The 15526-nt window shown below is 42.2% G+C and overlaps 2 protein-coding genes across 4 annotated transcripts; one reads left to right on the forward strand and one right to left on the reverse strand.

The window, feature by feature from the left end:
• Positions 1-635: 635 nt before the first annotated feature.
• On the reverse strand, positions 636-4408 carry LOC127008939 (cytochrome c oxidase assembly factor 7 homolog). 3 transcript variants are annotated; one of them, XM_050881443.1, is made up of 5 exons: positions 4224-4408; positions 3748-4071; positions 2561-2844; positions 1758-1937; positions 636-1553 (listed from the first exon to the last, which is right to left on the reverse strand). In XM_050881443.1, exons 2-5 carry the CDS (start codon positions 3845-3847, stop codon positions 1419-1421), a joined length of 699 nt encoding a protein of 232 aa, XP_050737400.1. In that variant the 5' UTR covers positions 3848-4071; positions 4224-4408; the 3' UTR covers positions 636-1418. The 3 variants fall into 3 exon arrangements, with proteins under 3 accessions (XP_050737400.1, XP_050737399.1, XP_050737401.1); XM_050881442.1 differs by having other exon boundaries at positions 3748-4408; XM_050881444.1 differs by lacking the exon at positions 4224-4408 and having other exon boundaries at positions 3644-3790.
• A 220-nt stretch (positions 4409-4628) lies between these two features.
• Positions 4629-9614, forward strand: LOC127009121 (uncharacterized). The gene is made up of 4 exons (XM_050881907.1): positions 4629-4783; positions 7365-7443; positions 7679-8837; positions 9538-9614. The coding sequence occupies exons 2-4, from the start codon at positions 7387-7389 to the stop codon at positions 9612-9614; spliced, it is 1293 nt and encodes a 430-aa protein (XP_050737864.1). The 5' UTR covers positions 4629-4783; positions 7365-7386.
• Positions 9615-15526: the final 5912 nt, after the last annotated feature.

The raw sequence follows: 15526 nt of genomic DNA on the forward strand, positions 1-15526 counted from the left end.
GTCGTAGGTTTTGCCTCTGCAACGGCGCCTTATTTTCTGCTCTCTCTTCAGCCAGTAAAACAGTTTTGTCGCCTACTGCCTCCGATTCATTGCCGGCTACAAACAAACCAAGACTGTCAGCAACCGCACCCCGACTGCCGGCCAACAGTCCGCTGACCGCGATCCGGCTCATCGCCGACCGATCGGCGTATGGTCTCCGACTCCGGCTGACCGCGACACGAATTTAATCCCCTCATCCGTCCACCGCAGCGTGTGGGAGGGGAGTTGACCTGAATCTCCTACTTGTGACATGACGTATGAAATTTTCCTACCACTCCTTGTCCCACCCCGCCCTTTCATGTTTATCCGTTTTCCCTCTATAAAATTATTTATGTACGAAGATTCCTCACTGATTATGGTGGCAGTGTCCACTGAAACTTTTCTTTGGTAAATGTACATCTTTCGTCTATAAGTGCGTTTTATTCTCATCATGTTTCTTAATCACGTCAATGCTAACTCACCAGATTTTCTTATTTTTTGGCTTGGATTCATTTAGCTCATCTTCTGTTTTCCGCTCATTCCAGAGCAGTGCTTATAACATGGTTTTAATTCAAAGACTATGCACATTATATAAGAGGAGAGCCATCTCTTAAAAATTATAAATTAAATAAATTTATTTAGCAATGCTTTACAGTTCTGTCAACAGAAATAACACATATAATACATATGTACAGGATTATCTAGCATGGGCAGGTCACAGCATATTGGCGCCTGCCTGGGACTTTTCGTGTGAATAACTTAAAAGCACATCAAGCTTGTGTACAGAACACATCACATCTGCATCAACAGCTACCACATGACCAGTTGCAGAAAACATTCAGTGTAATATAATCCCACTGCCCACTCCCAGGGGTGGTAACACTTTGTTAGTGCATAAACATTTTCCTTCAAAAGTTGGATATGCAAGCTTCACTCTCTAAACATTGGTTTTACTGAATGGAATCAGCCAACTCCCTTCCTTCAACCCAATCAGAAGAATAAAACTCCAAATGTTTGGGCACACTCTGCTCAGCCAATAAGATGAGTGCATGTAAAGCCTGTTTTTTGGCAGAGGAACAAAAAGAAAAAAGATAATGGAGGAAATGGATGAAAGATCTCCCCTTAATACATTAACATGGCAGCTCAGTTTTACTGCTTTGCTGAGATATACAGGCATTGTAGCCTACCATGCCACAATGAATGAGTTAGCAGTTCAGGTACACAGGGTGCATGGCATATTCACCATAATACTGGACAGAAAAAGTGAAGATTCTGACAGGCTTGATTGCAACTGTCTTAAAAACATATATTTTAAGAACTTCAAATAATTATAAAATCAAATAAAACCTGCCAAATGGAGGTAACAAGGAAAATAATCTTACATCCTACAATGAATTTCTCTAAGCTTGAGTTGTCCCCTGCTGGAACTCTAGCTGCATCTGCTCCTTGAACTCTTCCTGCATGTCAAGCGCCTTCTTCTTATACTCCTCGCCCTTTGCCTCATCCTTCTCTACGCCATCGCCTTTCCTGTACATCTGTAGTGGGGAGGTGGTATTCATTAGTAACATCAGCCTGCCATCCCTGAGAATCAGGTTATCTCTATTATATCTATTTTTTTCTTATAGCCATTATTATCACTATAATCATAATTTGATTTCTTACATGGCACAAGAGATATCAAGATTCATGAAGACATTGAAATATCAAGACTGAGGAGCGTACAGTAAAAAAATGCTTACCTGTGAGACATTGGCACAGGCATACATGTTCCCAAGGTCACAAGCCTTCAAGGAGTATTGGAAGGCCTTGTTCATGTCCTTGGCTATGAAATCCTTCACACCTTGGATAAAGATGCCAGAGATGTAGTAACAGGAAAATGCATTCTTTCCTGTGCAAGCTCTGTCCAGGAGTTCCAAACCCTGTGAATATAAGGAAAATATATAGTAATTATTTCACAACCACAGCACCACTGCAATATACTTGTTTACAAAGTTTTAATTATTACAGCATGGTTTATACTTGTTTATGCCACACTAAAAGTAGTGTTCATTTCTTAATTACAGCATACTTTTACAAAACTGAAATTGTGTTAAATGAGTCAAGTTCTTAAGAGTCTATAGTACCAGAATATTTTTCTGCCAGAGGAAGCAGACAAGGGCAAAATATTGGATGAAAGGACAGGACCCCTTCAGATATTGTGAACAGTGCAATAGTAGAAACTTTTGTTACACATGGTGACATTTTCCATTATACATATTCAGGGGGTGAATTTTTACAGGTATATTTGAGTCATTTATTATATTATGTTCAAATCATCCATGAATCTTGTAAAAAAAAAAAAAAAAACAGAGAGAGAGAGAGAGAGAGAGGTGGCACATGTCAAGTGTTACATCTCTGTTCCTGACTTGTAGTGGGACAAGGAGCCCACCAGATGAGGAAACAGTGAGGCAATCTTGTCAGGTACTGTGTCTATTCTGCTTTTACATGAGTGGCCCTTCCTCCCTCAGACACACAAGCAATACATCCTGACCCTGTCCTGTACCTTATCATAATCTTTGGGCCTCTTGACATTAGTGGGGGTGTTGGAGACACACATGAGCCCTCCATTGAGGCAGGAGTCAAAGTTCCCTGCTGTGCACCCCTTCAGGTAGTATGAGTATGCCTCATCCATGTTCTGTTTGCACCCCTTGCCCAGAAAATTGTAATTAGCATACTTGTAGCAACTCTTGGGGTGGGCAGAGTCATCACAGTTACTTCTGAACACCTTGGCAGCCTTCTCAAAGTCCTTCTTCACCCCCTCCAGGTAGTCGCCAAGCAAGTGACAACCTGGAATGGATGAAGCAAGTTACCAAAAAGTTAAAACAATTGGGAACTCAACAAAACATATAAATCAAAGGAAAAATAATCAAACCAAATGTATGTTTATCACTATATTGGATTTAATATAAACTTCCAATCCTGACAAAACAGATGTCTAAGTCCTTCCTCCTCATCTAAACTATGATTGTTACCAAGTTGTGGAGAATAATACTGGTCACTCATACCTGTCAAGCTACTTTGGTGTCTTGCCATAAGATTTTGCGTTAGTGACCATAAGTTTGTGTATAAAAAAACATAAGACTTGACAGGTATGATTCCGATCGACTCAAGCAAGGTGCACAAGGTACCTCCCCCCCCCCAACACACACACACACACACACACTAACCGTAACAGTAACCGTTACTCAGCACGCACATGAATTTAAATATGGCGTGTACGATATATTTCAAATTGTTTAAAACAAACATTAAAAAAAAACATCGCAAGCGGAGAGAAAACGTAAGATTTTCAACTTACGCCGTAAGACTTGAAAATCACCAAAATTACGTAAGACTTGCGCAAAAAACGTAAGACTTGACAGGTATGGTCACTTAATTTCTATAAATTATATGCATGACTACTAATTTCTGGGAGCTACTGAAGGGGTTCAAAATGCTTAGATGTGTGACTTGGAGGTTTGAGTAACCAAAATCATCTATGCTACATGTAATCTTTAGTAATTCCTTCATATAAAAAGAATAGAAAGCCATCCCAAACCACTTTTTCCCATTCTGTTTGGCCACTTCTCAGCACCCAGCTTCCTACCTGCATGAAAATTATCCCAGCCAGTCCAGCGTGGTCCTTTCACTGCTGTCGTTATCATATTACCATGCTGCGTCTTAGGCAATGTTGTACTCATTTTTACTTACTATCTGGTTTCTTTTCGCTGAAGCAGCCAAATCTGTATTCAATGCCAAGATTCTCCAAAAACTCCTTCACGTCCTCCTCCTTTTTCATGTCAAAAGCCATGGCTGAACGTGTCTTCCCGGGACCTGCCGTGCCTCACGCCCCTCTAGAATGCTGCCCTGCACCCCTACGCCTGTATGTCCCGCCGCCACGCTAGGCACACGCCTTTGCACATTTACAGGTTGGCTGCTGCTGTGGACGATAGTTATCCGTTTCGTGGGCCGCCGCCGACTCTCACGCCCCGCGGAGGCTCAACACTCGGATAGGGTATACTGGTGGCAGAATCCCTAAACAGTAGGTTAGGTGAGGTTAGATTGGTACAGATGAATCCGGCTTAATAAAGTAAGTCACTTGAAGAGGTGGAGGCAAGTAAAATTCAATAAAATAAATCCAGGTTCAATCCAAACCATCCTGACTTCCTATGGGAGCCATTACTCACCTTGACCTAAGCCCCTGCAGAGGGACTTCGACCCTCCCGATAATATCTGCGAGTTATAAACTAAGCATTGGCTGGAATGACTGGAACAGCTTCCAGTTTAGGGAGGGACCGTCGCTCCCCTCCCCAGCCAACAAGCCGCGTTTCCGAACATTGAGCCTCCGCGGCGTGCGAGCCGGTTGCGGACCATGAAGCGGATAAATGAATGTCCACCACCGATCAGCTGACATAACAGGAGCCCTTTATGTAAATTTATGTAATTATATTTTTGTCGCTTGTGTACTATATTACAAAGAAATAGTGTTTCCATAATTATTTGTATTTAATTATAAGTCTTAACAGCCGTCAGTCGTGTATTTCAGTTGATGTAGTGAGCCCGCACACCACCTGTGGCGCTCGGCGACGCTCAGGTGTCCCGCGTTGTAAACAAACCCAGTATGAATGTGTGGAGTGTCAGGCGGCGCCCCTGTCATGCCCTCCGCGGCCTGAATTAACGAGTGCTGGCGGCCACGTGGGTGCTGGGGCAGGCTGGGGGTGTGGCGGCTTGAGGATTGGCAGTACAGGTGAGTGGCGGGGAGGAATTTTTAAATATTTACACATTTATGAGAGAAGCCATACACACTCGCTTTCCAGACAACAAACAACACACGAAGTGGCCACTCCAAACAAATATACAAACGGAGATGCAACAAAACACAAACACAACACGCATTCACATAGAATCGTAAATTCATGGAACTCTTTCCCAGAAAATATACTTAATGCTAAATTCACAGCAGGTTTCAAAAACAGATATGACAAACAAAAACAGATGAATGTGGAGGCGGGCAACAGGATCTATATAGTTCACATGTAAGTCGCATGGATTTTATTGGTAAGAACCCTAGTGGAAACTGCATAAAAGTATGCTCATGGCCTATATGTTTTTTTTTCCCAGTGATTATTAGTAATTGATCAGATATAATTATGATCTGATTACTTAAGAACATAACATAAGAATGTAAGGAATCTGCAAGAGGCCAGTGGGCTTGTATTAGGCAGCTCCTGTATTAATCAAACTGAGGTGCACTATAATTGAAAATGTCACCGGATTGAAGAAGAGTGTGTAGACAAATGACAGTGGAATTTAGAAAACAGGGGAATGCTGTTGTCTTGAGGTTAATTAGTAATATTGTGATATAGTTAAGGATTGGGATGATGGCAGTGAAGATTACCGTGCTTGCATGTAGGAAACTACTGATCGGTACTTAACCCCTTCACTCCGGCGATGCCAACGTCAGCATCCGGTGGCGTCACCATTAGTCCTCTTCGAAACCTCTTAAGAGGATCAAGAGGAATTCAGAGGTTTAGCAGAGGATTAATCCTCTTCCATTTCCTCTTGACCCTTTCCATACTGTGATGGCGACGTCTGCATCACGGATGGAAAGGGTTGAGCTATCAAAGTGAGGGCAAATGTTTCCTTTACTGTTCTTTCTATTTTTCTTCTACCATCTGACAGCATTATAAGTTCATCTGAGTGTTTGTTTTACAAGGCGTGATGAGATGTGTGTGGGAACCTGCATGGCCATGAGCACCAGAGTAGCTCAATGAGATGAAAAGTGGAGACACGGGTTGAAGGGAACGAAGTCATCCCGTCAGGAGGCTCATGTATATTCACCTGTCTTTCAGTGACCTAAGGGGGAGAAGGGGGCTAAGCAACTCACCACAGCTGAAACCTAAAAGTAGTGTTTGTGCTGTTACTAATTGTGGTGCTTAATCCCTCTAAGGGTCTCTCAAAGACATGTCAATATACATCTAATCTCCTGTGCGTGGGGACTCACCCCCCTTGACCCCCTTGTGTATCCACATTTTGTCACAATAAATATTGGGTATATTGTTGTTGTTCATCATTAGCACAGCGAATGAGGCATAAATTAAAAGTAAAAAACTATGAAATAGAGGATAGAAAACACTAAAAATAGGAAGTGGCAATAAAGGAATAACAAAGAGAGAATTACTAAATTTGTTCAGTTTAATAACAGTTTACAGCAACCAGCCTCTTCAAGGAGAGGTGGCAGGAAAACTCTTAGTTATCCTGATAGTCCAATTTTGCAAGCATCATGTGAAAAACTAGGATTGACCCATACAGTATCAACTTAGGTGAAGAAAAGGGTCATGTCAGGTTGCATTTCTTTGCATTAGTTTTATTTGTGTAAATAATCTGAAAATTACAGATTCATTGATGTACATATTAATTTCATGTGATTACTCAAAGTGTTCTTTCTTGTGGTTCTTTTCTGCATGTTTTCCCCCATTTCAGAGCTCACAGTGTCAAAAAAAATTGTAGATCAATTTCTATAATCCTGTATGTTTTTACTGTGTTTCTTATATACACCTTCTTCATGTATAAAATAAAGATGATAAATAGAGATCTCTGTGCATAATAACTACATATAGATGTTAGGAAAAAACATAGTATAAGATGCTTGAATATTGTGTCGGCAACACCGATATGTGTGTGTGTGTGTGTGTGTGTGTGTGTGTATAAAAAAAACAATATATATATATATATATATATATATATATATATATATATATATATATATATATATATATATATATATTGTTTTTTTTTTACAACAAAGGAGACAGCTCAAGGGCAAGAAAAAGGGTACAGAAAAAAAGCCTGCTTCTCACTGCTCCCACAACAGACAAAAGTAAAGAGTGGCCAAAAGAGAGGTCGATTTCGGGTGGAGAGGTGTCTTGATGGTAAATCTTAGGAGTTACCACTTCACCACCCCAGCCCCCCTACCCCCCAACACAAGCTTGGGGACCTGTGGGGAACCCCCAAGCTAAAACGTATACAAAAATGTATTATGATTATAATAATAATTCTTTCACATGCTAAATTACTACGAATATTGGTTTTGAGTGGTACGTAACCCTTAAGATTAACCATCTTCCTTAATACTCCTTGAGTAATGAATTACAGATAAAAAGCAGAACTCACTGTAATTCAACTGTTCAAAAGTGCAAACATACATACTAAACACATCCTCAAGAGGTACATACTTGTATGTACTAAACACTGCATAGGTTAATGTTGGAGTATAGTACATTGGAAATATTTTTATATTGCCATTGCTTTCTTGACATCAATTTCAGGTCAAGGCATGCAGCTGGAGAGATGGCGGAGAAGAAAAGTATTGTTGTTAGATCATCCCAAAAAAGTACCATCGCTAAGGTAAATTATGTTGTTATGTGCACACATTTACCACACTTACTCCTCACTCTAAAGACTTTTTTCCTTGAGCTATCATTCTGAAACTTAGGAATTGCAGCTTCATATAACAACATTTCTTACTGAGGTACTTTTAGATTCACTATTGTTATATGATTCTTTTTTTCAACTTTTGTATGCAAGATATTAAATTAGGTACATTCTTTACTGACTCTGTGCTCTGTTGAATGTGTTCCAGGTTGAAGTCATCTCTGTACACAGCCACAATGTAGCTTCAGTCACAGCACGTTACCCTGTGGGTGTGGTGGTGGCAGAGAGGAGGGTGGGTCCACCTGCTCCTGGTGCACCACGCCCAGTGTTCATACCTGGCTGCCCGCTGCCCCAGATCCTGTCCCAAGATACTGCCAGTGCTGAGCTGGTGCGAGAAAAGGAAAAGCCACCATGTACATCATCTAAAGCTAATGTTCACAAGCCACTAAGGCACACAGTCCGTCCAAAGAGTGCTGAAGTAGATATGACTGTCAGAAGTACAAATGAAGATAAAGAAAATCATCCACTTGATAAGGAGTATGATCCAGGAGTATATGTGGATCTATTACAAAGTTGTAGTTCTCAGATGCAGTTTGGACAAAGATCTCAGAGGACAAGAGATACTAAAGGGGCTGTAGAATCTGTGGACAATTCTAATTCCAAGATGCAGTTTGAAAATATGTCTCCAAGACCTCACAATGAATTTTTAAGCAGCACAAAAAGGACAGTAGATTCTGAACAAAGTTCTGATACTCCATTGCAGTTGGGAGAGTGTAGTTCAAAGGACACTGAAAGAACCATTACTAGAGAATCCTCCCACACTGGGCCTGCACGCTATGTTCTCTTGCATAGAGGGCTACTTGAGATCAGTGACTCAAGTGGCAGTGGAGGTGAAGACTTGAGAAGAAATATGACAGAAATGTCTGTGGGGCAAGTGAGTGAGAAGTCAACCTGTGAGAAACATTACGGCAAAAGTGATTATTTCTCAAATGTAGAATCAGAACACAGAAGTGATATAGATGATGGAAGGCTGGCTAGTAACCAAGAGGTGGGTAGTGTTACAAGCTCTTCTGATACATCTAATATTGAGACTGTGGGATGTGCTACACGAGTGAAAGTTACACGAGAGGAAAATAAAAGAGATGCCTTGACAGAGGAGATGAAAGACCCTCAAGCCTCCAGGGTCGTGCAGATGAAAAGGGGATGTCTTAGTGTTAGGTCACTACCACATGGCACAAGGAAACCCGGAAGTGATCGAAGCAGGAGTGTGAGAGGTGCAAGTGTAGTGTCCAGTGTTGCAAGGGAAACAGCTAAGTGTGCCAAGTTGCCTCTCAAGGGACCATCCATCCATCACCAGCAATCATCAGGTAAGAATTTGAAATTTTTACTTTAACATAGTGACTACAGTAAAAGTCCATTAATCTAAACTGAACTCCTGCATGTCCAGATTAGGAGAGTTTTTTGACAATCAAATGGCACCCTATATAATGTTAAGATTTTACAATTGTATTAAATATCAAACATTAATATGGTGCATTAGTCATTTACATGATATGCCCAAAACTACTTGCTGGAGCATTTTAATTGGTGTGTCAATGCAGTAGGCTATAATCTATTACTATGTATAATCACAGACTCATTTTACTTTCCATTTGCTTTGCTACTGTTGATTTATTACTCATTGACAGTATTCTGTGCATTTTCTTCTTAGCCCTTTTGACCAGGCATGCTGCTATTTCAAGTGAATGTAATTTCCTACACTGAAGAATCATATATATATATATATATATATATATATATATATATATATATATATATATATATATATATATATATATATATATATATATATATATATATATATATATATATATAGCCTGTATATATATTTTATTCTTTCTTACTTTTTTTTCCTGGATCAAATAAGTATTCTGCAGGATGTGGTCTTTTTCTAAGATGTAGACATTTTTTTCTGGACAAAACTCGAGTAGACATTTTTTCCTGTTAGTTTTTCCAAGTCTTTTATTGAAGTCATACTTATACCTGTTCATTTTGTATCCCTTGCAGGAGCGAGCAGCAGAACAGGACACAAGGCGGCAGGCAGGAGAGGAGGAGCTTCTGATAAAAGGTATTTGAACTTGTAACTCGTTGGGGCTTCATTGGTTAAGATTGGTTTCATTACCGCGCCGATATTTCGTCTCCTACTTGATGAACTGCTCCTCTGTTGCCATACATGTATTCTACTAACCTCTAACCCTCCCGGAAAACAATACTCTTTCCAGTTGATTTCCAGGGGGTTTGAAGGTTAGTAGGATACATAATTATATGACAACAGAAGGTCAGTTGATCAGGTAGGAGACGAAATATCGGCGCGTTATCAATACCACTCTTAACCACATCTTTACTTGTTGTTAGAGGCGCACCTTACTTTATTACGATTTATCATTACATATATTCTTACGTGATTCTATTGTTCATGTGAAGCAATATTTTTCAAAGCTACCGCCTACCGTTCAAAGGAAGCAACTATTTTTCGAAGCCACCCTTGAAAATTTAGTTTTATGTGGCTGACTAAAGAAAATGGAACGTGTACAAGGTAAACTAAAGTCATCAGTTATGGAGAAAGTGTTAGGAAATAATACCGACAATGAGTAGTTTGAGCACATGTGACAGTAAGACAGATAGGTAACTAGATAGATAGATCCTGTAACCTTCATAACATAGTGACTCCTTGCCGATGTGTTACTAAGGAATGGAAAAAAAATTCTTAGATATCCCTATTACTAACCTCAGCCAGTCAGTTAGTCTGTCAGTAGGTCAGTCATAATTTACCAATATTGCATCATACTTAAGAACCTGTATGTGTGTGTGTGTGTGTGTGTGTGTGTGTGTGTGTGTGTGTGTGTGTGTGAAAATAGAGGTGACATAGAGAAACCAAGCGAGGTAGAGTGAGGAGGAGGAGGAGGAGGAGGAGGGAGGTGGCAGGGAGGGATTGGATGGGGCTCTCTCTCTATATGTGTATGTACGTATGTATGTGAGAGTTGGGACCCTCGCTGGCCTCTCCACCACCACCACCACCACCAGACGCCCGTGTGTGTTTACTCTGGGGTCCATTCGTGATAATTTTAGGCTTGACAACACCACCCCCACCCCCACCACCACCCCGATATCCACCACCATCACCACCCCTAACCCTTACCTTCCCTCTCTCTCTCTCACCACTTCCTCCTCCTCTTCTTCCTCCTCTTCCTTTTTATTATTACTATCTATTACTCCTCATTCTTTATAATCCTCCTGTTCCCCATTTTGTACATTTTTGTTTCGTTAAAGATATTCACACATACAGACAAACAAACAAGAAGAGAGAGAGAGAGAGAGAGAGAGAGAGAGAGAGAGAGAGAGAGAGAGAGAGAGAGAGAGAGAGAGAGAGAGAGAGAGAGAGAGAGAGAATGGGGTTAGGGTCGTAAGGTAGTTGTCTCGTGAGGTTGCCAAGTGTCTGATGAAGCAGGAAGAGGAAGAGGAAGAGGAGGAGGAAGACTGACGCTTCTCCTCCACCTCCTCTTGTTAATCCTATTCTTCCTATGATTCATAATGGACACACACACACACACACCACTAAGTGAACACCATTATTATATACTGATTTTTAATTTTTTTATTTTTTTATTTTTTTTACGTTGCTGCCTATTGCGCCGGTAGGCATCTTCCCGGTGGGGCCTGATGGTCGGCCCAAGGCTTCTTCCAGGTGGGGCCTGATTGTCGGCCCAGCCCGTTTTGGCGCAGGCGAGTGTTTATAGTGGCGCCATCTTGCATTGGCTCATGCTGCCCCCCGGAACTCGTTCTTGATTCGCTTGGACGGCTTCCTCTAGAGTCCGGGTTGATGGGTGGTCTTCAGGACAGCATGTGGGTAGTTTTAAGCCACTCGGCGGTGACTGAAAAATCCGAGGTGGTAGCGTGGGGATTCGAACCCGCGTCGTCCATCACGCGGTAAATGTGGGCCCAGTACGCTACCAGTTCAGCCACCGCCTACCCATTGAGAATGACGAGTGTGTGTGTGTGTGTGTGTGTGTGTGTGTGTGTGTGTGTGTCAGAGAGAGAGAGAGAGAGAGAGAGAGAGAGAGAGAGAGAGAGAGAGAGAGAGAGAGAGAGAGAGAGAGAGAGAATTAATGGGTGAAGGTCACAGCAGAGTGTAATGATAGTGACAAAGTGAGTGATAGAGTGCGATTAATGATCCAGGGTTGGGGGGGTGGGGGGGAGGACACGTAGAATTAGAAGTGGGAGAAGGAGAAGGAGAAAGAAGGAGGAGGAGGAGAAAGGTTGAGAAAAAAAGTGCTCCCTTAAATTCTCAAAAAAATAAATATCAATAATTTTTCTCAAGTACAAATAAATGTCAGTCGGTTGTCCCCATTTTCTCCTCTCCTCCGTCTGTGTACTTTCCGTCTTTATTTTCATGTCTATTACTACCCTATGTGTGTGTGTGTGTGTGTGTGTGTGTGTGTGTGTGTGTGTGTGTGTCATGGTTACCTCGTAAACAAACTAAAACTTATGTCCGTTCACCACCACCATCACCAGTACAATCATCACCACCACCACCAGCACCACCACTTCAATCACCACCACCACCTTGTACCCCTGTGGTGGTTGTCTTGCCAATTGGCTCGTGGGTTGGTTACTTTGTTTATTCTTTGAAGCTTTCCTCACGCCTTCCTGCCCTCCCTTCCTCCTCTCCCTTCCTCCTTCACTTTTCTACCTGCTGATATTACCTCTCGCCAAGCTGTATTTTGGGACTGGAGAGAGAGAGAGAGAGAGAGAGAGAGAGAGAGAGAGAGAGAGAGAGAGAGAGAGAGAGAGAGAGAGAGAGAGAGAGAGAGAGAGAGAGAGAGAGAGAGAGAGAGAGAGAGAGAGAGAGTTATAACCAACCCTCTTACCGTATTCGAAAGGAGAGAAGAAAGTAAGGATGAAAATAAGGGAGAAAGGAACGTAAGGAAAAAGTATTGAAAGGTAGAAATAATGTATGGGAGGGGCACGCCATGTTAGACTGTTTCAAACCGTGTGTGTGTGTGTGTGTGTGTGTGTGTGTGTGTGTGTGTGTGTGTGTGTGTGTGTGTGTGTGTGTGTGTGTGTGTGTTTTCCGCCTATCACTATTTACCGTTCCATTGTGAGGGCGATGAAAGTCTACGGTGGGGGCGTGATGGATTTCATTACCACCGTCATCTTCGGCTCCTCAGTTTCTTGCCTCTTACTATCGTCTCGTTAGGCCCTAGTGTCTGGTAACTATTATGACCCTTGTATAACATTCTCCCGCGTACTTAATCTTTTTTCTTATTTGCATACCACTTTTATCTTGGGTACTTTATCTTCCTTTGTACTTTTTATTCCTTTGTAGTTTATCTTTGTAGTTTATCTTTATATGTAGTTCAGTTTTATTCTCATGAGGTGGTAACTGTTCCTGCTTATCTCATTCTTTCTACTCGTTTTTTATCTTTATCTTGGGTCATATTTTCCCGTCTCTTTGTACCGGCGCTTTAGTCTCAAAGAAAAGGTAACAGTTGTGCACTTAAAATATTCTTCCTGCATACCTGTTCATCTTTACATTAGTTTTGGAAGGGGTTTTGTGTATATTATAAATCGATTGGAGTTCTTCCCTTTTTTTTTTTTTAACAGTAAACAGCTCCAGCCCAAAAACAAAAAGAAGACAGAACAAATTCCTTCTGTTTTTGATAACTTATCGTTCTAGTGTTCTTTTCAGCTTGGTCTTTTTCCTTTTCTTTGTTTTTGTATGTCATGGTATTTTTTCATGTTTTCCCTTCCTGTCATTTCTATCCTCATTTTTCGTTCTGTTGTCAATCTCCCCCCTTCCTTCCTTCCTTCCCATTTTTTTGTGCAGTTAGTCATTGGCCTCTTCCCTTCGTTTTTTTCTTTGATTTTTTTTCCTTATTTCCTTCTTTTCACTAATTTATTCGTGCATTACTTTTTTCTTTCTTCTTTTTTCTTTGGTTATTTGAGTGGCTTCCCAGCTCTCCCTCCGTCCCCTCTACTCTTTTTCTATCTACCTTCCGTCTCATTCTCATTCCCTACTCTACTCTACTCTACTCTACTCTACCCTACCCTACCCTATCCTCCCTTTCCCTTTCCCTCTCATCCCCTCCTCTCCCCTCCGCTCCCCTTCCCTTCCCTTCCCTTCCTTCCCCTCCGCCCTTCCAACTATAGCAAAGTTTACGGCCACACACAAACATTCCCTTACGCAGATGTCATAGAAGACTGCCTCAACGTGCGTACGAGGAGGAGGAGAAGGAAGGGAAGAAGGGAGAGAAGATAGGGAGGGAAGAAATATACGTAAACAGATAGACAGGCGCAGAGGCAGGAAGACAGACAGATAGACAAACAGAAAGACAGATAGAGACAGAAAGGAAAGGAACAGACTGGGAGACAGATAGATAGGCAGATAAATAAACACATAGACCGATAGACAGATACGGAAGGAACTTAGAAGAGAGAGAGAGAGAGAGAGAGAGAGAGAGAGAGAGAGAGAGAGAGAGAGAGAGAGAGAGAGAGAGAGAGAGAGAGAGAGAGAGAGAGAGAGAGCAAGGACCAGCCATCCCAAAAAGTCACAGAGTCATTGTCCTGTCTTGCTTATATAGGCTCCTCCTCCCCCTCCCCCTCCCCCTCCCCTTCCCCTTCCTCAAACACACACTGAGGCAGGCGTCGGGGTCACTGGGAGGCCTGACAGGGAGGTGAGGGATGCTGGGGCAGGGAGGGGCATCAGGGTGTGTCTCGCCAGCAGGAGGCAAAGAGCGGGCGGCTGCCAGACGGTGCCGCCCTGCCCTGCTCTGCCCAGCCCTGTGTGTTCCCTGCCATCTGGGCCGTCTCTTCTTTGTCTCCTCTCTGTGCTTCGCTTCCTCCTGTCTCGCTACTTTCTGTCCCTGTCTTATTTTGTCTTTGCTTGCTTCTGTGTTGCTTCTTTTCATCTTTCCCTCCCCAATTCTGTCTTATTTTGTTTTTTTCTCTGTCTTTTTTTTCTTTATCTCCTCTCTGTGTTTCGCTTGCTCCTGTCTCACTACATTTCTATCCCTCCGTCGTTTTTTTCTCCTCTTTTGTCTTCGTTTATTTCTGTATCACTTCTTTTCATCTTTCCCTCTATTCCCTCTATTTGGTTTGTCCGTCTTTTTTTTTCTGTGTCGTTCTATTCTGTCTCTTCTCTGTGCTTCGCTGACTCCTGTGTTGCTACTTTCCACCTTCTATTTCTGTCGTTTTAGGTATGTCCGTCTCTTCTGTGTCGTTCTATTTTATGTCTCTTCTTTGTCTCCGCTCTGTGCTTCGCTTCCTCTTGTGTCGCTACTCTTCATCCTTTAGCCCTATGCCTTTTTTTCATCTTCCTGCCCGTCTCTTTCTCCCCTGTCTGTCCCAACATACCTTTTCATAGCACTGACCAGGCCTTTTCATCTCCATCTTACTTATCTACTTAACACGTCCTGCCTATTTTTTCTATGGCTATACCTTTTTCCATTTATTTTCTGTTCCCTGGCCCTTTCCCTTTCTCTTTCTTTGACCAATGGTGTCGTTACAGACTTCCATGCGAGGCTCTAGTATTCGGCTCCACCCTTTGTTAACGCGGGATAATATTTTTATAGTGATACCTTTGAGGCTTATTCTGCATCTCGATTGTCTCCTTATCCGAGGTCTCATTAGAATTTAAAGTTAGTGGATGTTATCTTTGGGATCTTAGTTCATTAGGTAACCAGTAAACATTCTCAGGCGCCGACATCTGGCTCAGACAGACAGACAGACAGACAAACGGACAGAGACAAACAGAGAAAAACAGAGGTAAATACATAAATACACACACACACACACACACACACACACACACACACACACACCTAAGGACAAAGGTAAATACCCACACAGACAGAGGGGCACACGTGATTCGGGGCGGGGCGGGGCGGGGCGGGGGTGTGCATGTTACCGGGGCGAGGGTGGCCGCCTGCCAGCCTGCATGACGGCCCAGGTGCGCGGCCATACACACACACACACACACACACACACACACACACAC

The sequence above is a fragment of the Eriocheir sinensis genome, chromosome 39 (assembly GCF_024679095.1).
Source record: "Eriocheir sinensis breed Jianghai 21 chromosome 39, ASM2467909v1, whole genome shotgun sequence".
NCBI lineage: Eukaryota > Metazoa > Arthropoda > Malacostraca > Decapoda > Varunidae > Eriocheir > Eriocheir sinensis.

Excerpts from the sequence above, each read along its gene's own strand:
- LOC127008939 (XM_050881443.1), bottom strand. The coding sequence starts at position 3,847 with ATGGCTTTTGACATGAAAAAGGAGGAGGACGTGAAGGAGTTTTTGGAG. Across the intron at positions 2,845-3,747 it reads CAGCGAAAAGAAACCAGATA|GTTGTCACTTGCTTGGCGAC; the intron begins GTAAGTAAAAAT and ends CATCCATTCCAG. Across the intron at positions 1,554-1,757 it reads CCTGTGCCAATGTCTCACAG|ATGTACAGGAAAGGCGATGG; the intron begins GTAAGCATTTTT and ends TCCCCACTACAG.
- LOC127009121 (XM_050881907.1), top strand. The coding sequence starts at position 7,387 with ATGGCGGAGAAGAAAAGTATTGTTGTTAGATCATCCCAAAAAAGTACC. Across the intron at positions 7,444-7,678 it reads AAAAAAGTACCATCGCTAAG|GTTGAAGTCATCTCTGTACA; the intron begins GTAAATTATGTT and ends AATGTGTTCCAG. Across the intron at positions 8,838-9,537 it reads CCATCACCAGCAATCATCAG|GAGCGAGCAGCAGAACAGGA; the intron begins GTAAGAATTTGA and ends TATCCCTTGCAG.